The sequence below is a fragment of the Coturnix japonica genome, chromosome 1 (assembly GCF_054131305.1).
Source record: "Coturnix japonica strain WE chromosome 1, WE-NBRP24, whole genome shotgun sequence".
In the NCBI taxonomy this organism is placed as follows: domain Eukaryota; kingdom Metazoa; phylum Chordata; class Aves; order Galliformes; family Phasianidae; genus Coturnix; species Coturnix japonica.
Window position 1 is genome coordinate 76066277 of NC_140663.1, and position 22671 is coordinate 76088947.

The 22671-nt window shown below is 43.8% G+C and overlaps 3 protein-coding genes across 9 annotated transcripts in view; 1 reads left to right on the plus strand and 2 right to left on the minus strand.

Moving 5' to 3' along the window:
- LOC107319873 (apovitellenin-1) overlaps positions 1 to 22671 on the minus strand; it is a 71895-nt gene that overhangs the window by 2437 nt on the left and 46787 nt on the right. The window lies entirely within an intron of this gene.
- Positions 829 to 17914, minus strand: ILDR1 (immunoglobulin like domain containing receptor 1). Its single transcript, XM_015875613.3, has 8 exons — positions 17757 to 17914; positions 15540 to 15710; positions 13913 to 14062; positions 12246 to 12365; positions 11953 to 12099; positions 7365 to 7496; positions 4909 to 5735; positions 829 to 4314 (listed from the first exon to the last, which is right to left on the minus strand). The coding sequence occupies exons 1-8, from the start codon at positions 17824 to 17826 to the stop codon at positions 4273 to 4275; spliced, it is 1659 nt and encodes a 552-aa protein (XP_015731099.2). The 5' UTR covers positions 17827 to 17914; the 3' UTR covers positions 829 to 4272.
- The window catches only part of CFAP44 (cilia and flagella associated protein 44), a 37160-nt gene continuing 32449 nt past the window's right edge, over positions 17961 to 22671 (plus strand). For 6 of the 7 annotated variants that reach the window (XR_014945439.1, XR_014945445.1, XR_014945444.1 and 3 more), the window contains exons 1-3: positions 17961 to 18940; positions 21763 to 21831; positions 22309 to 22392. Coding sequence is in view for 2 of the 7 variants with exons in the window: in XM_085545419.1 (XP_085401545.1) it covers positions 21774 to 21831; positions 22309 to 22392 (142 nt within the window). In the remaining 5 variants the exon portion in view is untranslated. The remainder of the gene's footprint in view (positions 18941 to 21762; positions 21832 to 22308; positions 22393 to 22671) is intronic. The other variant, XM_015875535.3, reaches the window with a different exon arrangement.

Sequence of the window (22671 nt, forward strand, 5' to 3'; positions counted from 1 at the left end):
CATGGAGACCCCTTTCATCAACCGAGCAAATTCCACATTAACTGTTGCTGAAGCTGGACCAATTTTTGCTCCCACTGTTCCCGTGGGAAGGCTCATGCTGAAAGCTGACTGCTTTGACAGCCACATATTATTTATGGCTATTATGCTCATTCATATTTCCCTCTATTTCCAACAAATGTATTAAGCAACGGGCGCACACAGGTATACACATACATATAGTGCTCTCAGTTCATTTTCCCCCATAGCCGAGCCTTCTTGTGCAGGCTAACAAGATGGGTGTAAATCTCAGCCAGGTATCAAAATCTACCACAGGGTGAAGCTTAACTTCTCTACAGACTGCATAGGGAACTGCGCCCAGTCAGAAAGCATCTTTTGTGCCATGCCGAGGGATGCACTTTTCCCATGGCTCAGTCTCCGAGTGCCCATCGGGTCTTCAGCCAGTATCTGACACATCCAACAGGAGGCAGAAAATTTGCAACATGGAGCAGCAATAAGCATTACCCTTTTACAAACATGGCAGCCAAAGCAGTGACTGCAGCAGTGATACAATTGAGGTCACATCATTAATGAGGGCTGCCTATGGCCTCCCAGACCATTTTTCCACTGTCTTGGTGAAGTATTTATTAAAAGTATCTTCTTTCTTAGAAAAACAAAGGAAAAGCCCCCTGAAACATGAAGAACATCGATCTAAAAGACACCTGAGAATTATTACTATCGTCTAACAAGGTAACTTCTAGAAGTCAGAACACAGAATTTTCAGTTCCACTTCTTGTGTAAGCAATAAGAAGCAATTTATGGTCTAGGAAGAACACACGGGAACAACAAGAGTTTTAGGTTCTCTCGTATTTTAATTATACATTCTACAATCAGTAAGGAGACACTACAGATTTACTGCCTGCTTTTACAGCTGAAATAACGTTCAGAAGACCAGCACAAGGCACATTATAGGCATTCAAGTCAACAGAAATAGCAATAAGCAGTCATTACTTGAGGGGTTGAATTTAATATAACCTCAAGTGTCATCTCTCTTCTAAATCAGGTTACCAATGGCAGTCTCTGGCCATATTAAGGGTGTGTTTTAAACTGATGTGCTGTCTGAGGTAGTAAAACAATGGGAATTTAGCTGCCCTATGTTGTAATACATACATCCGAAGAGCTCTGTGTTATGGTAGCTTCTGTCCTTGCTAAGTTTGTCCAACTTTACCCAGTGCTATCGTGAATCCAGCCCCACAGATAGCAACAGGGCCTTTCAGCACTTTCTACTGCCAAATAGGCAATTGCCAAGCCCAAATCAATGATTGCACAAGAAGCAGTCCTTGCCCTTCTTTCCTGGAATGGCAGAGTGCTCTGCAAATAAGCAAGAAAGCCACGTATTGCAAGTCCTTTTTAAATCAAATAATAAAAAAAATTTAGTCCTTTTATCTTTCTTATGAATCTTTGGTCTGAGGTGGGAAGCAGCTGATGTGAGCAGCATGGATCTCCTTATTTGTTCCATGAGGCACAGTCACCTATTCTTTATTTTAATACAGAGAACTCTAGACACTTTCATACACAAAATTCATCCTTAGGTGTAAGGTAGATTCCTTCACCTGCATGACAGGAAGAAACAAAAGTCTAAAACAACTAACAAATGAGATCGTATTTATTTCTTTCATCGCAAATGGGTGACACACAAACACCAGCACTTTGGAATGGCTAAAAGATTAAAGATGGGTAAATTACAACCTAGAAAGAATGAAGCTCAACTATTTCCTACTGTTCTTTCACTGTGTAGCCTTTCAGCTGCTAAATTCAATCCCTCTTAAAAAGTCAAAAGCCTTGCAATTTCACTGTTAAACAAAGTCTACATGGTATTGAGCAGTGCCATTGCAAAGGCTTTCACTTATAGCCAATTAAAAACAGAAATAAGCATTCAAAGTGTAGCCTACTTTCTTCCTACTTTCCTGTCTGCTTGCAGTTGCAAAGCACATGTATATAGATTTCCTTTTTAGCTATTCCACAGACCACTGATCAGTGCTTTAGGAACCACAGTGGTTTGTGGACCAGACCTTACCAAAGCTGTTGCCATTTCTGTTTCCCTGCTGAATAACTTAATCTACTTCTGTCTGCAATTTTAAGTCACAGAATTAAGACTGAGATATAATCATTTTTCCCTGAAGTGTGATGTTTAATGTTTCTATATATATGAACCAAGTGACTGAAGAGCTCAAACGTGATAAGGATAAAACTCTTCAGACTTCACACAGCACAACATGCACAAATTCGCACAATCTATGGCAGTCATTCTGACTCAATTATGGGAACCACGGTAATAAAGATGGAGAGCTTCTCTGTGTGATTCAGAGCAAAAAGGGCAACCTCTGCAGTTAGCATGAATTGTAGAATCATAGAACGGCTTGGGTTGGAAGGGAACTCAAGGATCATGAAATTCCAACCCCTCTGCCACAGACAGGATTGCCAGCTGCTAGATCAAGTAGTAGATTAGGTTGCCCAGAGTCCTACCCAGCCTGTTCTTAAACACCTCCAGGGATGGGGCCTCCTCTCTTGGGCAACCTGTTCCAGCACCTCATCTCTCTCTCAGTAAAAAACACCCTCTTCATATCTAACCTAAATCTATCCTCCTTTAGTTTAAAATCATTCCCCCTTGTAATATCACTGTCTAAAAAGTGTGTAAAACTGTGTAAAAAGTTTATTTCCCTCATGTTTATGAACTCCTTTTAAATACTGGAAGGCCGTAATGAGGTCTCCCCGCAGCCTTCTCTTTTCCAGGCTGAACATGCCCAATTCCTTCAACCTATCTTCACAGGAGAGGTGCTTCAGCCCCTGGATCATCTTCATGGCCCTCCACTGGACCCCCTCCAAAAGCTTCTCATCTTTCCTGTGCTGGGGGCCCCAGATTTGGATGCAGTACTCCAGCTGGGGCCTCATGAGGGTAGAGTAGAAGGGGACAGTCACCAGCCTTTGCCTTTCTGGGCAATGATTGAGCTTCATGAATCCAAGAATGTCTTTGGTAAGCCAGTTTCCTGTGGATGTATCCAGCATGTAACTATAGCACCCAGAGAACATCAAGTTTTCCAGTACATTTTAAATGACAGCAGTGGATGGATGAATCACATCAAGGAAAAATGGCAACTTTTTCTCCTTTGCAGGCAGTGTCATGGCATTCTAGAAATTCTGCATTCAAGTTGCAAGGTAAGAGATAAGAAAACCCTGCCATCTAGATAGATCAGATATACCACGTATTCAGAACTCATGTGTGTCAGAGTAAAGATCAAGAGGACAATAGTAAAAATTGTTAGGCCTTTTTACAGCCCTTTATCCCACACCATGTATATAATACATGGAAGAGAGAGCAAAGGGAGAACATGAGTATATGGCCCAGGAAACATACATCAATCAAAGTTACACCTCCTGAAGTTAAAAGAAGTTCTGGTATATGGCATGAGAGACAGTAGTCATACCATGCTCAGTTACTGTGGGGATGACCAGGCTTTGGTAAATTTAACTCATTATGTTTACAAATAAATTCAAGTCTGTGTTAAAGGCTAGAACAAGCATCTTTTTAGGTACTACAGACTAAGCTTAATGTAGAGCAGGATGTTTCAGTCAGTATAGGGCAGATAAGCTGGCAATGTGCAGATTGCAGTAAGGCTTAGTAAAGATTAGTAAGGCTTGTAAATCCTTCTAACACTGGAATTCTGCTGTTTGGGAGAGAGATGTAAAAGGGAGCAACTGCCCACACTACACTGAACAGCTGGGCAGAAGCAGCAAGCATCAAATAATTCTGAAGTACAATAGAGAGCCTCAGAAAGGAGATGCCATGCCTCTCTACAGCAAATTGTGAGAGGACTGTGTCAGAGGAGCTCCAGAGGTATCTTCCAACCTAAATTACTCTACTGTCCTGTGACTGCACATCTCTGTGATTATCAGAGCCCTTCTCCAGTAACTGTTGTGCAAAGGATCAGGATTCTACATACTGTCCTCTTTGTAGTGTCAGGCAATTGATGTCTCTGGGAATATACTGTTTATTAAAAAAATCTGCTGTATCAAATAGCATGTTTTCAGCCCACAAATCCAAGTTTCCAAATCAAAGTAGGAACAAATATGGGCTATATATTGCTTCCACATCCACCAGACATATCTTCTTCAAAAGTAGTTTCACCTTCTGTTTGGTTTTCTTTTGCTGGTTCAACCAAAAGCAGTCATCCCAACTATACAGTTAAAAAAGCTAAAAAGAGTCCAGTGTGAATCTTCCTTCTTTCAGTAAAGGCATTAAATGACGATGCTTCTTGCACTATAGGAACTTCCTCTGTCCTGCAGGAGAAAATGAAAGATTCAGGAACAAGGAAAGATAGATGAAAACCAAGTGTTTTCATACATATACTCATCATAGCTGGGTCTAACACTATGTTTCCTTCCAAAACTCAGAGGAGAAAATTGTAATAGGCAAAATATGGCCCTTTGAGAAGACAGCCAGCTGGTAGAATACTGCATACAGGTGATAAGGGACACTTCATTTTGTTGGTTTTGTTGTTTTTTAAAAACTCAATTTTTTAAGGAGGAAAATACTGTCCAGCTTCAATGATAGCAATTGGATCTGAACCTTTTCATATACAGGACACTGCTTGAAACCTAGTCACAGTATAAATTCATAAGATGAGCTGTGAACAGCAACTCTTTACTACCTAAATAATGTGTATCCAGTCCTCAGGAGCTGCAGCTAGCAAGCCACACTCTTTTCTGTGTTCTGAAAGATCATGCATTTCCCACCATTTCCTAGGGTACTCAATACTCTTTGCCCTCCTTTTGAAAGAAAGGCATCAGGCTGCAAAAACTAACTGACATTCACTGTCAGCCCCAGAACCCATCTCTGCCCTGTGACTGGAAGAAAAGAGGCAGCTGACTCACCGAGCGTGGCCCTGCACCCTCTCTTTGCTTGCTGTCACGATCTGGGATGATTTCTAGTGAGCGATAACTGGGAGGTTTATCTTCTGGCCATTCCCGAGACCGGTTGTGCCTCCTGCGGTTTGTTGCTGGGAGACGGATTTGCTCTTCTGAGGAGCTCCATGATCCCCGTCGAGAAGGGGGAGAGTAGCTGTGCCGCCGGTGCCTTGAGTTATTGCTGCTCCTGGTGTGCTGCTGGTACTCTCGCCTCACTGCAGGCTGCTGTCTCCGGCCACGATGGTGGTTGGAGTGCTCCTTGGCCTCCTCTGAGTAGAAACTGCAGCTGCTGCTGCTGCTTTTTCCCCTCTCAGTCTGGCGGGTGGGCGACACATCCCGCCTGGGGTGTTGGGGCCTGCTATCATAGCCGCCTGGCCTCTGCCTTGGAGGATAGTCCTCTCGCTGCCTGTCCCGGGGCTCCCGACTGTAGCTGGAACGAGAATCTTCACTGGAAGGCAAGGGCCACCTCCGATCCTCCCTCCTGTTCTCTGGTAAGGAGTCCCAAGTTCTGGGGCTGCGGGTAGTTCTCTGTAGACGTGAGGAGCTGCTGCTCCCATGGGAGGAAGAGATGTGACCAGTGAGAGGAGGAAGGCCATTTGCGCCACGCTGCACGATGTCGCTGCCCAGGGAGGACAGTAAGCTGGGCTGCACTGCCTGCCGCTGGTTGGAGGGTGGCCGGGGCTGTGACGGGTTAAGGTTTTGGATTTCAGATTCCAGATAGTCCAAAACACCCTTGTTAGGGGAAAGTCGAGCTTGTGGCTGCACCAATGGAAGACTGTTCTGCAGAGACACATCTGAAGATTAAATCACAGGAGGATTCAGTAAGTTAAGGAAAAACAAAAAAGAGTGAGCCTCCCTATGCTAACGGCCTTGCCTGAATCTCCTGAGTCTCACTTCTCTTCCTCACAAGTTTCAAGCACCACAGCCACAGAAGATAAGATTCAAAGTACAGAAACTAGTATGTTGCAGCCATGATCTATGTTCTAAGCAGCACATAGGTAAGAAATTAAGTCATCCAGCACACCAGGGAATGAGTATTCGGAGAGAGGAACGTAAGTTTTCCTAAAGCATCAATAATTCCCTTGTTTTTTCACTCTAATATCTTACTGAACTGGAAGTAATATGAATCAATACTGCAAAAGAAGATATATTTTTTTTTTTAATTTAAATGCACATAAACACACATAGATATAAGTAGAAAATTGTAAAGTTTCCTCTGTGAAGCTGGTGCAGTTCTGGAACAATTAACAAGAGAGTTCACAGAACTTCAGTCTTGCAGGTTTCCACATTTCAGCTGGACAAAGCTACACTAACTGAGGTTAGTGATAGTCCTGCTTTGAGCAAGAGGAAGGACTAGATGACCTCAGACTTCCCTTCCACTCAGTATCTCTAAAATTTCAAATATGTGACATGAATAAGGCTAAGCAACAGCCTAAGGAACTTATATATCCACTGTATTCTGACAGCACATCCATGTACTTTCTTGAGAAATGCATTCCATCTCAACTGATGACAGCTCAGTCACATACCTTCAAAAAGTGAACTGATACCCTGACTAAGAAAAATACCAATTGCAGAATTAACTGAAGAGTTAAAGTACATACTCAAACACCTTGAATCTAGCATTTCAGATGCTTACAAACTCTTCAAACAGCGGTTAAGACTGTAAAAACCTGTGACTGCTGTACAATGACGAAAAGCTAATTTCAGATGAAAAAATGCTGCATTTATTTGAGAAGTCATGTTGAATTCTGCTACTGTTCTTGGGGGTGGTTAAATAATATTGCTGGTAATAATTTATTCTATTGCTTATGTCTCTACAACTTTAGACACTATCTTTCCAATTCAATTTAACTCAAAAATATATGCAACTTACATAAGTAATTTTGGGGCAGAATACCTAGCAAATTCTTCCAGATTTATTCTTTGCTGCATGTAGACTAGATCTGTTGCACAGAAGGCAGTTTGCCCTCAATTGTATGAAGACCAGACATTTGATAAGAACTCAAACAAATTGCACCTCGCTACTCGTGTCAATTTTGGATATAAGGAGTTGACCGTGACCAGCAGAGCAAAACAAAGACACAGTACCCTCTTCCACCCCATGAAGTGAGATAAGCTGGGTATATTTACCCTGCAGTCACTGTGGTGTAGCACAAGATACACCTTAGTTAGCATTAAACTACTTCACCCAGCAGTAAGCCTAGCAAGACACTTAAGATAGATATGCTGTATTTATCCACCCAGGCAAGTCTAAAGTATGTTGCAGAAGTAGCAGAGCTGTCATGCTAGGATGTGCAGTCACGCTAGGAACATCTTTCTCATTCTGTAGTAAAGAGGATAAAGACTCACTGTTGAAGCTCCCTGAGAAGCTACTTGCTTCTCTTTCCTATTTCCCCCTGAAATGATGACTGTAGTCTCACCTTGTTGCAGTAGAGGGTTCAGCTGGTAAGAGGAAAGTTGTGAATTCCTATCAGCACCTCCATAGAACATATTAGGTAACATCCAAGGTGCAAATGCCTGAGCCCGCTTCATGAACCGATGCCGTTCCAGTACTGTAAAAGAAGAAGAAAGCTTTGAGCAGCTATGCCTAGAGTACAGCTTGCAGAACACGTATCTTTTTGTTTGATAGACTCTAGCCTTTGTATGTGATCACAGAATGAGAAGCTTTCTCCAACTTACAACAAAGCTTAAAAATAGTGCATGGGAAATTTTAACAAAGAAGTTGTACAGCTTTCAAAATGTAGCTGAAACAGAAGAAAAGGGTTACTGCCTTGTACATTTTCAGGAACCAGAAACAAACAGCACTAGGATTAAGTATACAGCACATAACCTAACGCAGGACTCCTGTCTGCCATGTCTTGATGAGTACAGCTGTGGCAAAGTGGGAAACAATGTTTCATACAGCAAGACATACCACATTGTTTTTGTTCTTAAAACTTTAAGTTCGCCATTAGTCCTTTCCCTACAGTTACACCAGTCCTTTTTTGCCCCCTTCATGTAGGCTTTATCTAGATCTTATCTTCCACACCACACACAAAAGCCGTTTCTTCAGTGTTCTACAAACAAGGCACTCAGAGACACATTGTCTACCTTCTTCCTGTCTAGTCTTTCAACTGCTCTTGTTGTATCTCTCCAGTTTATCTCTGCATGACTGCAAAAATTAAATCCCTTTGGACAACGTGGTCAGACTGGTGCTGTTCTCAATAGCAATGTCCTGTGTTCCAAAAGAGGAAAATCAATGGAAATTTCCACTTCGTCACCTTTTTTCCACCATTAATTCCAGTTTGCTACCAGTGAAGTCAGGCTTCAATTCACCTTATTTTTTTCAGCACTTGCACCTCTCCCCCTACAAAGACCGTATTACCATCTCTGTCTTCAAAACCATCACTCATTGCTGGCTCTTTTTTGAGGGGGAAAGCTAAAACATCTTTAAAAAAGCCTTATACTTTCTACCAGAGACAATCAAAACTTAAGTTTACAAGTAAATTCTGCAAGCACCAGACATTATGAAGCCTGACTCTGCATGGTTTGTCTTTCACCCTTTGGTGAAGCACTTCTGCATCTGGGGCTTCTGCAAAAATTCTCTTACCTGGCTTCTCTGGAATCTCAAAAGAAGCAGTCTTTTACTGCAGTCTCTTCCACAAGGCACTAATAGAACATTCTTGCCCATACATTTGAGCAGATAGGTAAGAATGTAATTGCCTTTGAGACACTTACCCCTCTGATAAATGTCTGAAGTTGGCTGATGAAATTAAAAGTTACTGAAGGGGAAGAGACTGGGGATACACAGGCCGGCTGCACAAGCCTTCCTTCAGTAAGAAACCAGGCTACAGCAAAGCTCCAATTAATTCTGTCCCCTGAGCTAATCTGTAGCAAGCAGCATTTAGGCTGAGTACTCTCAGGGTCTCAACTTCTCCATTTCATGTAGCACTCAATTTATTAAACAGATTGTATATATGTACTCCTTTATCTGTTTCAATGAATTTCCACAGAGCACCACCTGTAGCAGAACAGGAACTGACACTTCCTCTGAGTACATCCCTCCCTTCCTCCACAGCTCACGCAGTTCCACTTTGTTCTCCACTCAACTCCCTCCCCAGCCCGGCTCCAAAGGGAACTACAAAGCTGGTGACTTCAGGAGTTTTAATCCTAATACACTGATATTTCTTCACAGTAGTGTGGCCTGAGGTAGCAGCTTACAAGCATTTAATCTAAAACTTGCTTCATTATTTTCTTTCCAAGGGATCTTCCACCAGTTTAGCTTTTAAATTTGGAAGGAAGCACAAAAGAAGAAAACAAAGAGAAATAAAAATAAAGAAAATGGCCCTGTCTGTTCCTCTCCCATTCCTCTGGTTTTCACTTTCAGAATGTCCTTGCACCTGTGGGATGCACATTTCTGAGTTTTGAATGCAGTCCTACATGAGCAGCGAAAGGCTCAGCAGCAAAAGGCACACTTACAGCACTACAGGATCATTTCTCTTTAATGTATGAAGGCAGCCCCTAGCACCAGCCATCCTAAGTCTATGACTCTGATCTATCCTTGTAGCTGAACAAACACAGAATCATCCCTGGACTTTCTTTACTACCCTCATCTTTTTTTCCATCCCCAGATACTTTGCCTTTCATATTCATCCCAGTATACACTCTTGAATTCAGTACTCTGGTTCCCCGCTTGCAAAATGGAGGTAGAATTATAGATCTCTTCTCTAAAGTGTTTGTGAACATTTTTATCTGAGGAAGGTCAGATTCAAGATAGTTCCAAAACTCATACCTGCTATAAAACACTGGCAGGGTGTTTCACTGTTCCCTTTTTCAACCATTCCCTGCTGAGAAAAGTCTGTTCTTTACCTTTGACAGCTGCTGGGCCATTTATCCAACTCTAAAAAAAAATTACTTTCCAACCTAATCAGACCAGGGTGCAAGGATTTCCTGTTTTGCACCAATTCATTAATGGAAGAAGTCTGCAGGAGAAAAGGTACTAATAGGAACAGAAGGAGGTCATACATGCATTTACCACAATATCTGTACTAGCAGGCTTTTTGCAGTTTTCCATGGGAAATGTAATTGGCTTGCCCCTGGGGCACGCTTAAGATTTCTCTAACACCAATTCTGAATTACCCAAACAATTCACTTCTATTACAAGGTTCAAAATCTTGTTAGCTGATGACCTGACTTAAAACACTGAGTTACCTCACCTCAGCATATCCCAAGCCCATTCAGCAGATCTAGGCTACCCTCTAGTGGTCATTAAGAGTGAAAAAATCATCCACATTCAATTCATCCTGTAATTCTACAATTTAATTGATGACTTTTGCCTTCTCTTCAGTTACATGGAACTGTTATTTCTTAGAACTTCTTTTTACAGAATTATTATCAAGGTTGGAAAAGACCTAGAAGATCATCTAGTCCAACCATTACCAATACTTCCCGGCTAAATCGTATTCCTCAACACCACATCCAAACGTTTCTTGAACACTCCCATGGTCGGTGACTCCACCACCTCCCTGGGCAGTGCATTCCAATGCCTGACTACCCTTTCTATGAAGTAATATTTCCTAATGTCCAGCCTGAATCTCCCCTGGTGCAGCTTAAAACCATTCCCTCTAGTTCTGTTATCGATTACACGAGAGAAAAGGCCAACCCCCAGCTCACTACAACCTCCCTTCAGGAAGTTATAGAGAGCAATAAGGTCTCCCCTGAGCCTCCTCTTCTCCAGGCTGAAAAGAGTTTTTTAAGAGTTTTACTGTCTCAGTCTTCTGTTTTTTAAGTCACCAGTTCATTTCCTGGAGGCTAAAAAGTCTGCTGGAAGCAGTATGAAGTGAAGGTGGACCGGAGCAGGGGAGCAATCTCTCAAGGATTCCTTGACAAGTAGATCAAGAGGGCAGACAGCTGGGATGGAAATTATATTCACAGATTCCAGTGGCCAGTCAAAGAGGTTGAGCCCTTCTTTACCTTCTATAAGCAGGTAGAGGTTTTGGGAACCCCACAAGAATTTCTCCCTTTTATCCTCAGCAGAAGGCAGAAAAGACAAAAGCAGCACTCTGGAAAGTGCCATTGTCACCTACAGCATAGAAACTCCCCTTAAAAATCTCAAGCATTTTCAAAATCCTTTCCTCAATGAAAACCGGGAAATCTGGAGGTGCAAATCTTTCACCTCCATCACCTTTCTCTCACGGAAAGCAAGTTCTCTGCCAAATTTCCATTGTATCTTCACCTCCACTGCATCCTTGGCACCACACAACCAAAATATTCCAAGAAACTGTTTTGTTTGGTTTTGGCTTTAGCAGATGAGATGGTATGTTTGCAAAGGCTAAGCAGATTAAGCATAAAGCTAAAACTCTTACAGTAGCCTCTTTCAGCTGTTAGCGAGGAGCTCACTAATACCCAAGGTATTCCAAACAATGCTTCTGCGAGTGAAAAGAAGCATAGCTCCTGTTCCCAAGTCCTCTCCTTGCAGCACTAGCAGAACAATCCAGTGATTTCAGTGATAGGTAAATGTATTTGCTGCACTTTGTTCCTATCAAATTATAAACTGTGTGAGAATGCTATTCTACCTTGTGTCACTCCTAAGTTACAGTTACCTCTCAGAGCAACATACTTGAAGGTTAGGCCACTTTGGAGAGTAACATCACTGCAAGGACAAGGCATTACCTTACTTGCTTCTCTCAAGTGCATAGGCCAAAGAACCACAAAACAGGTTAAAAATCAGTCTTGAGCTACTCACAGAAGGCCAGTGACTGTGCCCTGGTTGATGACATGCAAGAAGTTGGCAGTAAGGTGTCAGTGGGGACAAATATTTGATAGTAGGACACATGAATGCAAAATGGGATCCACATCCCCTTCTCTACTCTCAAGTAGGGTGGTCATAAATGTAACATTGTCACTCAAAGAAATCTCACAGTCTATATGGACACTGAACCAGAGGGAGAAAGTGAGAACTCAGAAAACTTCATCAGGTTTTTGTCGTGACAGAAATAATGAATGAACACATATTTACTTGCATCTCACCTTTCTCATTACAGCAGCACCGGGTTGGGCAGCAGACACACCGGATGTGGCAGCAGCAATGCTGGGGACAGCACTGGCACCAGCATATTCCAATCAGCAGGAGAAGGAGGAGGCCACCGAGGATGATGAGGAGTACTGTGAGCCAGTCTGTGGGAGAAATGGAGAGAGAAAGAGGATCCTGACATAACTGGTCACAGTGACTCAACAAGAACCTTACCCAAACTGGGGAAATCTTGGGTTGAGAGAGAAAAGAACAAGAGAAGATATCTGCTGCCCAGGCAACAGGAACTTACGTAAAACAATTAGCTTAACTTCCTTGTCTGGATCTCCTGAGGTATCTCCTGGTGCTTCCACAGTACAGTAGTATACGCCATGGTCCCACCACATGACCTCACTGATAACAAGGTCTGCCCCTGAGGAAGAAGAACTGAGAGGTGAGCAGAATATTTGAAACTGACACTCCTTTCAGACCCTACTCTAAGAGGGCCCCTTGCTTGCAGGCAATATCGAGTACTGCATACCCCCTCTTCCCAAGGGTAGCCATCACATTCAGACAATCCTCTTTGAGACCACTAACAAATCCTGTGAACTGCCAGTCCTATTTCTCTTTGTGTTGCTGGAAGGCAACATTACTTAGAAATGGGACTAGTTCTGTGTGCAGTGATACACCTGACTATTGCTGGGTCATGTACGTTAAAAAGCATGCTGCCAGCTGCCAGCACTGGTTTTGGAACACAGACTCTTGTAATCGTTAGGCCAGACATCCCAGTTACTCTCTCGCAGTAGCATCAGCTTCTGCTCCAAGGATAGCACAGAGCATATAATGCACCTATAAAGCTATAAATGCACCTATAAAGACACTTCTTAAAGGAAACAACTGTTTTCTGTCCTGTGAACTTCTCAGCTAACCTTTACACTTCAGCAAAATGCTTGGGTATCCTCAACTCAGCCATAACTTGTAGTGCCTGCAACACTATTAGGCCAGGTAGGGGGCACGGGAGCTGGCCCTTCACAACTTTCTCAGAATCAGAGTCACTTGAGTTGGAAAGGACACCCAAAAGCCATCTAGTCCAATTCCACTGCAATGAACAGGGACACCTATGGCTAGACCATGCTGCTTAGACCACCATTGAGCCTGACCTTGAATGTGTCCAGGGATGCGGCATCCATCACCTCTGGACAACCTGTGCAAGTGCTTTGCTATCCTTGACATTTTTTTTTTTCTTATACCCAATCTAAATCTCCCCTCTTTTCATTTGAAATCATTTTCCCCTGTCCTGTCACAACAGTCCCTGCTAAGGAGCCTACTTCTTTCTTTCTTATAGCCACCCTCTAAATACTAAAAGGCCACTCTCAAGCCTCCCTGGAGCCTTCTCTTCTCCTGGCTGAACAGCCCCAGCTCTCTCAGCCTGTCTTCACAGGGCAGGTGCTCCACCCCTTGGATCATTTTTGTGGCCTTCCTCCAACAGGTCTATGTTTCTCCTGTACTGAGGACTCTAGATCTAGATGCAGTACTCCAGGTGAGGTCTCACCAGAGCAGTGCAGAGGGACAGGATCACCTCCCTCAACCTAAAAAAATAAGCAGGCCAAGCTGCTTTTGATGCAGCCCAGGATATGGTTGGCTTTCTGGGCTGCAAGGGTACACTGCTCGCTCATGTCCAGCCTGCCATCCACCACTACCCCCAAGTCCTTTCCAGCATCGCTGTGCTCAATTCTTTCATCTCCTAGCTTGCATGGATAGTAGGGGGTGCTGTGACTTAGGTGCAAGACCTTGTACTTGGAATTGCTGAACATCACTATGTTCTCCTAGGCCCACTGTTAGAGCTTGTCTAGGTTTCCACTGCCACATCAAAGAATACATAAGCCACAGATAACATTACCCATATTTATGCTTTTCTTGGCTTAGTAAGCCCAGATCCTGGATAGTTCATTGCGTCCCTGTTGAGGTCACGTCACTTACGGTTCTGGATGGTGATCTTCCGTTGCCGGTAGTCAACACCCAGCACAGGCTCGTTCTGCCCGTATTTCTGGATGACAATGCGCACTTTTCTTTGGACATCATTGCAGTCATCAGACGGGTCCTGGCCGAGAGCTAAGCTGGCTTGGTACGCTATAAGCACACATCATCAAATAAGATGCAAAACATTATTTCAATGGTCAAATTCTATCCCCTTCTAAGAAGCAGAGAACTCCTGAATGCATATGTACACTGGCTTTTGTTCAGTAAGACAAAGCATGGCTTCAGAAGAGAAAGGATAAGTTGCTTTGTAGCGTTTAAAAGCAAAAAGAGGGAGAGCCACAGGAATGACAGAGATTTTGAGAGCTGTAGAGGAGCTCACAACTGAAAAAACAATAACACAAAGAACCTAACAAAGGTAAGTGAGAGGGTAGGACACAGTACAAAGACAAACTGCAAGGAAAAAAGTTACAAAACTCCTAGAATTGCTGTAACAAAAGCAAAACTGTGTTTATTTAACGACAAAAAATATATCTAGACACATACAAACCACTGTGGGATTACCTCCCTTTCCCTCTTCTATCCCATTATACATTGTGGGGCTCCTAAAGACAGGAAAAACCATCATCCAATCCCTGCACAGGTCTACATTGTATAGGGACCCAATAACACTAATGGAAGACTAGTAGCAACTTCTGTCTAATACTCTCAAGAGAGATTCATAGTATAACCTAAGATGGAGTTGCCAGACATTTGGGAACTGAGATTTGTGGAGTCTACTGATACAGACACTCAGCACTGTCTGTAAAGGACTTGCAAAGAATAAAAAGACAGGACAAACCTTGTCAAAGACATGGCTGTGCTTACAATGGATCATGAAGAGCAGATCCACCTAAGCAAACACTGTGACCTTTGTGCTTTTCATCCTTCTCGGGGTCTATGAGCCTGAGCCACATTACTCTGGGAACAGCAGAGCATCAGACCCACCTGCTTGCAGACTTGGCTGTAGAACTATCCAACCCATCCAGAGATAGGACTTCGGCACCAATACACTAAATAAGTTTAGGGTCTTCATTCTTAAGTATGCAATTAAACTAAGGCTGGTCAGTTTAAACACACCATCTTAAACACTCCTGGAACAAGGCAACAAGCACCAGATTATCTGCATATGAAGTGTTGCCACTAGTATTAAATTCTATTGCTTAGAAGCATTCCTGCACTCCAAAGAGCACATTTCTGCCTAAAATCAGTAACACTCAGTCACCAGTCACCAACTTCAAAACTAGTGCCTACCATGTGATCATTAAGTCTACACGTTGCAAGACCCTTGTTTTCAAATATGGGGCTGCCAAGTCTGACACATAAAACATGGTTGAATCTGTCTGCCTTCTGAGCTGATGACAAGTGGGACAGACAAACTGTTTTGGGTGGGATTTCTATGATATAGTACCATAATGTTTTGACACTGCAAAGGAAATCACAGATACAATCTTGTTTTCTTGGGTCCTTGGGAAATACCACTGCCTGACCTACTCCATGGTCAGGAAAAACCTGTATTCCCCAGTAATTCTGCATTCCTGTTCCTTTCAATTTGAAAAGCCATTCCTTGGAAGACAAGCACGATACTCACAGACTGAGTAGTAATCAAAGATGGGGTCCTTGCAGAAGGATTTGAAGCGCCAGGTCACCACTACATCCTGCAGTTGGGCTGAAGTGCTGTAATCACACTTGAGGGTAATACTGGCAAATAAGGTGGTGTAACGCTCAGTATCCTGCACTGTCACCAGCAAGGAGAGGCAACCTGCGAAAGAGAACACAGGTGGCAGTCAAGCAGCAATGGCAGACAACACAACTCTCACTCTGAACCAGACCAGTAACTGAAGTACACCTCCCTTAGCCTCACAAGGGATTTGTGTTTAGACACTCTTCTTAATAAAGCTATTAGCTGTGTATGTTTAGAACTCATTCATAACAACTTCCACAGCACTGTCTATCCAAACAGCTGCATATATCTGGAGAGGTTTTAAAAAGTTTATCATAAGCTACACTTTATTTTAGCCACACTCAGAGACATCTCTATCTTGTTTAAACTTTGATAATAAATTAATCCATGCTTGTCTTTAACAACAGAAAAGTTATCACCAGTTGCCTTTGATAAGGCAATACAAATAATGTAGAGTGAGCGTAGGATGCCCTGTCTGGAACATATCCCAGAAATCAGGAAAGGCTTGTGGTGCTGTTCTAGGTGCTTTCAGACTAGGAAGGAGAAGGAAAAGAGAATGTCTGAAGTTACAAACCAAAAGGATCGTGAACTATCACTTGTATTCCACATCTTCCCCTCTATTCTCATATTTTCAGGTTGAGAACCAGAAATAAGGGGATAAGTAACATCTGGATCACACTTGCAAGCATCATTCTTTCAGTGCCCTCTTAGGCTGCATGGAGTATGCTTCTGACAAACATAAGCTCACCCAGTTTCCACCAGGTGGAAACCATATAGCTGCAAAGGTGCAGCATTGTCTCAACACGTATTTTTGCAGTTGGATACTGTCTATGCAGTACTTGCTTGGTTTCTGGTTTGAAAAAAGACTTGTGGCTAGCCAACTCAAAGCAGAGCAGAGCAAGCTCTTTTCCTAATCATGGTAAACTCATTGGCAACCAAACAGATCTTTCCCATAAGAATTCTGACCTTCATGGACACAGCTTTTCTGTTTTCCACAGCAGTATCTCTCAAACACGAATAAAATACTCAAAATAACTGCGTGCTTTCCACTTACAGAAACCAAAGTTCTTTTTGAAAGACATTTTTTCTCATTAGCTCTGTTCTACACAAGAATTAGAGTTGAACAAGTCCTTACTTTTTAATGAGGTTAAAAACCCACTTTTCCCATCGGAAGACAGTCAGACGTCTCCGCACATCTGGTGTTCCATACCAGCCTCCCCAATCAATACCACACAAGACAACTAAAATGCTGTGAAATTAAGATAGGTTCCTAGGGTTGAATGACATCCCTCCCCTACATGCTGCTCTCCTCCTGCTTGGAAAGAACAAATTTGGGACTACCAACCTAGCAAGCTACTGTTAACTCATATCTATGACCTCCTTTCAAAAAGATACTGACTTTTAGAAACCATGAAGCCAATTTTTAGCTAGTACATCAAGCAGGAATGCTGCTGTCAAGCTAGGCAATCAACTGGCATACCTCTGTATTTTTTACCTCGTTTACTGGTTCCCTCTCTGCAAAACAGAACTTTGGTGCTCAAAGCTACACTATCAGCAAACAGAACATTGATTCAAGAAGCAAAACGATCAGTTTGGTCCCTACAGGAGATTGGAAGCCATCAAGCGACCTGCAAAGCTTCAAAGGAAGGCCGCCTCTGAACACGGAGGGCAGCTCTGGTTTCCATGTAGGAGCATACTCAGCAGGTGCTGTAGCTGTGTAGTCACATCAAATCCTAACGTGGCTTGTGGACAAGCCAGAGGGGACCGCCATGCGCCTTCCCGTGCTCAGGCCCAAACCAACCTGGCAGTACACAGGCGACAAGGGAGGCGGCCAGGAAGCAGGGGGCCACTTCCTCCTCGGCCAGGCATGGGCCGCACTCTTGGGGTAACAAAACCACGCACGGATCGGCCCTCCTGGTGCTTCTTCGGCTCTTTTGCCCGGCTCCGTGCGAGGCGCTGGGCCGGGGCAGACACCCCAGGTTAAACCAGGCGGGCGGCCCTGCCCAGCGCCCCTTATCCCGGCCGCTCCCCTCGCCCTCGCCGCATGGGCGCCTCCCAGCCCCGGCTCCGTCCAGGTGCCCCGAGGCGGGGCCCGTCCCCGCTCCGCCGTGCGGTTCCACTCACCGGCCGACATGCAGGCCAGCAGTAGCCATGCCAGCAGCAGCACCCGCTCGCAGCGCCCGCACCGGGCCATGGCGCTGCCTCCTCCTCCCGCCCGGGGCCGTGGCGACAGGCCACCCCGCCGCTCCCACAGGCCCTCCCCTTCCCGTGGCACCTGTCCCAGCAACGGGCGCTGCCGCCCGCGGCTGTCCCCTCCCCTCACTCCCATTTTTCCTTTCCCGGGCCCCTGGCGGAGGCCTCTGCTGTGGGCAGATAAACCTTCCTCCTCCGCACTTATGCCCTGCCGCAACTTCTCGTGCTCCAAGATGAATGTTTATTGGTAGACATGTAAACACGCACAGGTTGTGCTGGCTGGCAGCCGCCCTTCCTGCATGCTTGCTTAAGCCTTTGTGCCAGGGCAGCCACCTCGCGGCTGGAAGGTAGCAGCAGGTGCACGAGCTTTTTGGGTAACACAAGTTTTTTGGGTAACTTTCTGGCTTTCAGCAATGGATTTCTTCCCCTGGGCTGACTGTGAGAGGAAAGCCATCGTGGAAACAGTCTGATCCGTGCCCAGAAATGTTGCTGCTCTGTGTGGAAGCTGCGTGATGCAGGAGAGAACAGGCTGCCCAGGGAGGTTGTGGATGCCCCGTCCTTGGAGGTGTTCAAGACCAGGTTGGACGGGGCCCTGGGCAACCTGATCTAGTAAAGGTGTATGTTTGGTGGCCCTGCCAGGCAGGGGGGTTGGAACTACATGATCCTTGAGGTCCCTTCCAACCCGGGTCATTCTGTGATTCTGTGAGAGATGTAGGCAGTTATGGCTGGGCTGTCATCGCGGCTGCAGCCTTTAGTGCTTGGGATGGAGATGGCACGGATGGGATGCGGATCACCCCGAATCCAAACCCTATGTCCGAGAGCAGCGTCCAAACTGCTCCTTTAACTCCAGCAGTTCGGGGCTGCGGTGTGTGCAGACATAAATACGCCCTTTTGAGCGGGCTCTGTTGTTAGTGTTGGAAAAGACAACCCAAAGCTAATTCTCCCGTCCCTCTGATTTATGGCGGAATCGCTGCCCCCTCCACCCCAGCGTTAGAAGCAGCTCGTCCTCGGCTGTGCGCAGACGCACAGCGCCCTCTCCGTCTCCCCGAACTACCGCTCCCGACGTGCTCAACGTTGCCTGGAGACCGGTAACGCCGCGCTGGACGTGGCTGCAGGTAAGCGATGTGCTTTGGCTCCATCAGCCCTCACACAGCTCACTAATCCCCTGTATCCACAACCTTACGTGGCTCTGCCTCCTGTTAGTAACTCACTAGTCTCCCGGTGGCAGCTGGAGCCCTGCAGGGGATCCCTGCCATCTCCTCTGTGTGCTGCTTGGCTTAGGGAAAGTAAAACAGAATAAACGTTCTGAGGTGGATGATCCCTTATCTCTGAATGTTGGTTTTGCTGTACTGCATGTGAGAAGGCCTTTGTTTTTATTGCCTGTTGCATACGTGCACTCTGCGGTTCGTTTTTATGGCTTTCCTTTACGTCCTGTGTTAATAAGTAACTGTGGTGATACGGCCTGTTTCGTATCTTGCTTAACCGAAACCCGGTTACTCACCTTTATCTGCTCAGCAGACTTTAATAGACTTAACACTCTCACTTGAGACCTGAGGCATGAGACAGAGCTGGGGTGCCGGGTCATACAAAGGACTATTTTAGTTTGAAATCAGAGTTAGGTTTTATTTCTTCTGTTTTATTGGGAAATATTTTGCGTGCAACACAGCAATAGTCGGGTTCTACGCAAGGCTCTCCTGTCCACTTCTTTTATCTCTCTGCTGAAGAACAAAAGACATAATGGAGCTGTGTCATAGAATCACTCAGGTTGGAAAAGATCTTAAAGATCATTGAGTCCAACCACAGCCTAACCATAGTACCCTAACTAACAACCCTCTGCTAAATCATGTCCTGAGCACCACATCCAAATGGTTTTTAAACACAACCAGGGATGGTGACTCAACCACCTCCCTGGTCAGCCTATTCTAGTGCTTAACAAGCCTTTCTTTTCAGTGGTGACGTGTCTGGATCCTGCTTTGTAGCTATAGCCTCGCTGTCTCAGTCTCTGGCTAGTAAATATGTTATATACATAACTTTAATTGCTGCAAGGATTGGCAATCTGTGCTAGACTCCTCTCTCCTAATTCCTCTATTTTACAAGACAGCAATATTCCCTGCTATGAACAATTATTTCCTTGGGATTTTATGTTGATTGCCTAGAGCTAATTTTTAATACTAATTTTGTGGTAATGCAGACTGATAATGACACACAGACAGCGCTATGCCAGCTACGCCTGATTCGCAGTTGTATATTTTTCACTGTGTATACGAGCACTTAAATATTTTAATTTCAAGTTTAGTTTTGTGGAATTGTTGTTTGCATGTGTTGTGGCTACCAGCAGCCCAGTAAATTGCTGGCATACTGTGTTGTGGTCTGAAAGCTAAAAGGAGTCCATAGTTGTTGAGTGGTGTGCTGTTTATTGTAAAGGAAGAGAGAAAAAAAACTACCAAGAGAATGGCAACTGAAGTTGAATTAAACAAGCACAGCTTGGCAAACAGGGAGAAATCTGACACTTTCAAAGCTAGACTTGAGAAAGAAACCTAGGACAGATGGTTAGTGCCTAACTCCTCATGGCAAATGCCCCTCTTAATAGCCAAAAGTTTCAATCCTTAGTTCAAGTCCATATCACCTGCAGGCCAGAAATAACAGTGAGTAGCCCATAAATACTGTGCTACAAGGAATTGGGATTAGAATTAATAAAGGAAAACAAAATCCTGGAATCAGCTGGGTTTTTTTTCAGCTGCAATCTGCAGAGCAGCACTGTGCTGCTTCCCCCAATCTCTTTGGAGCTGCTTGATCCCAGTTTTGGGGAGGCTGGTAGTTACCTTACACACCTGAGCATACCTCTTGCTGGGTCCTTCCACATAGATGTAACCAAATGGATGTAACCAAGTGGATCTTTGGTAGCATTTGCCTGGCAGAGAGCTGCGATGGAACCAAACCACTCTGTTTGGATTGGGATGATGGGTTGTCTTTGAATGCCATCATAGTAACATGTACAGTGAACATAACAGCAGCTTTCTGTGACTAAAATCTGGATAATGATGGAGGCAGAGATGTTCAGACCCTCATTCAGCCTAAAGCATTTTTCCAGAGAGGAGTTAATTTATAATGAAAACTACAATAGACTTAATTTTTGGAAGATAAATGATTGCTAATTAGTTACAATAATTTGAAACTCTGTAGCACTTTTCTCTATGGATATCAAAACACTTCGCTAAGATGGGTAAGTATTATTATCTCATTTTTCACAAGAGATAACTGATGCAGCCAGAGGTGAAATGGCTGATACAAATAGTACATGTCATTACTAGGTTTGGAATTAGAGTTCAGGTCTCTGAAGACTCCACTGGATATTTATGCGGCTAATGCAAAACTATTTCAATAGTATCGGTTCTAACACCTTACAAAAATCTCATGGATTTCATTAAAATGTATTGGGATATGTTGTAATTGTTTTGATTTCTGAATTTAAAATTTTCTGTGTGTCTATTTTTGAGAACTCTGGAGATGTGAATGATCACTTTAATTCTTCAATGAAATTATGCAGAAAATTTGGACTCTGACAAAACCCCAGAACCTTCAGATGAAGATTAAGTAGGGCAAGTTGACTGTATAATGGCATTAATGTCTTGTCTACAATATTTCTTTGCTTTCGCTGTCTTTCTGGGGGGTGGTTTTATGTTTGGATGCTCTGCCGTTCCTGAAATACCTGAAAAGACCAAGATGACACAAAATATTGTTTTCAAACATAACTGAATAACTGAACCAATTAATTCACCCTACAGAGTAGGATGCATTCTTGGATTTTCCATACTTGTAGAGTACAGGCAGATCACAAATATTATATTTGGAAATCTCAGCATTGTGGAGGAAATGAAAACAGTGTGGACAGCAGACAAAGGCAATAATACTAGGAGTTTCTCTTCACTGCCCCCAGGTAAAGAGAACATGTCGTCTCCAGATGAAAAGGAGGGAGGAGGTACACAGGCAGATGACAGCAAGGCCCGTAAGTATTTTCTGCTGTTATGGTGATTCCAATAGTACACCTACTGTAGCTCCTGGCTTCTCACACTGCTCACACCTTCCTTTCTAGTATGAGCCCATCTTTGATTACTGTTCTTAATGTTGAATTTTGTTTTGATCCTGGTCAAAGATGACCTCTTCCAGAAACGTTCTGGGCTGACTGCTGTGTCAGCAGTTCTTGCCATCACACAGCTTGCAAAGTCTCTCCCCTGACAATTCTTGCTGCTTAGATCCATTTCCATAGCCATTGCTGCAATCAGTTTGCTTTAAAATACTGTTACTGGAAAGGAAACTTCTCCCTACACTTAGTGCTAAACAGCACGAAGTTCACTGTTTGACAGGCTTTGTTTGTTGGTTTTGCTACAATGGAACTGTACTATCGATCTATATTTAACCTGATGTGTATAAATAAATTAGTTGAATTAACTCATACCTAAGAGATCCCAATTGTCCTTTACAGAAGAAAGCAAAACTAGTCTTCCAAAGGAATCACCAGCTGAAGGAGAAGAGGAGCATGTGGAATCAGATACAGAGAGCATTGGAGGTGATGTTGGCATTAACTTAAAAATCTCACTGCTTTCTAGTTTTCATTTTCTGTCCGTTGTTGTTATGAACAGCATTGCACACCAGTGCCATCATGCTACAGTTACGGAATTTCACTGAAAAATTCTTGTTCTTGTTGTCTCAACAGTTCCTGTTGGCTTACTCTGCATACTTTTTACTCTTTTTCTGTGCTGGTATCTGAGCCTTAGTTGGATGAGGGGGAGAAAAAAAAAAATATATATATATATAGGGCGAAAAGCTTGCAAAATAGGTAATGGAG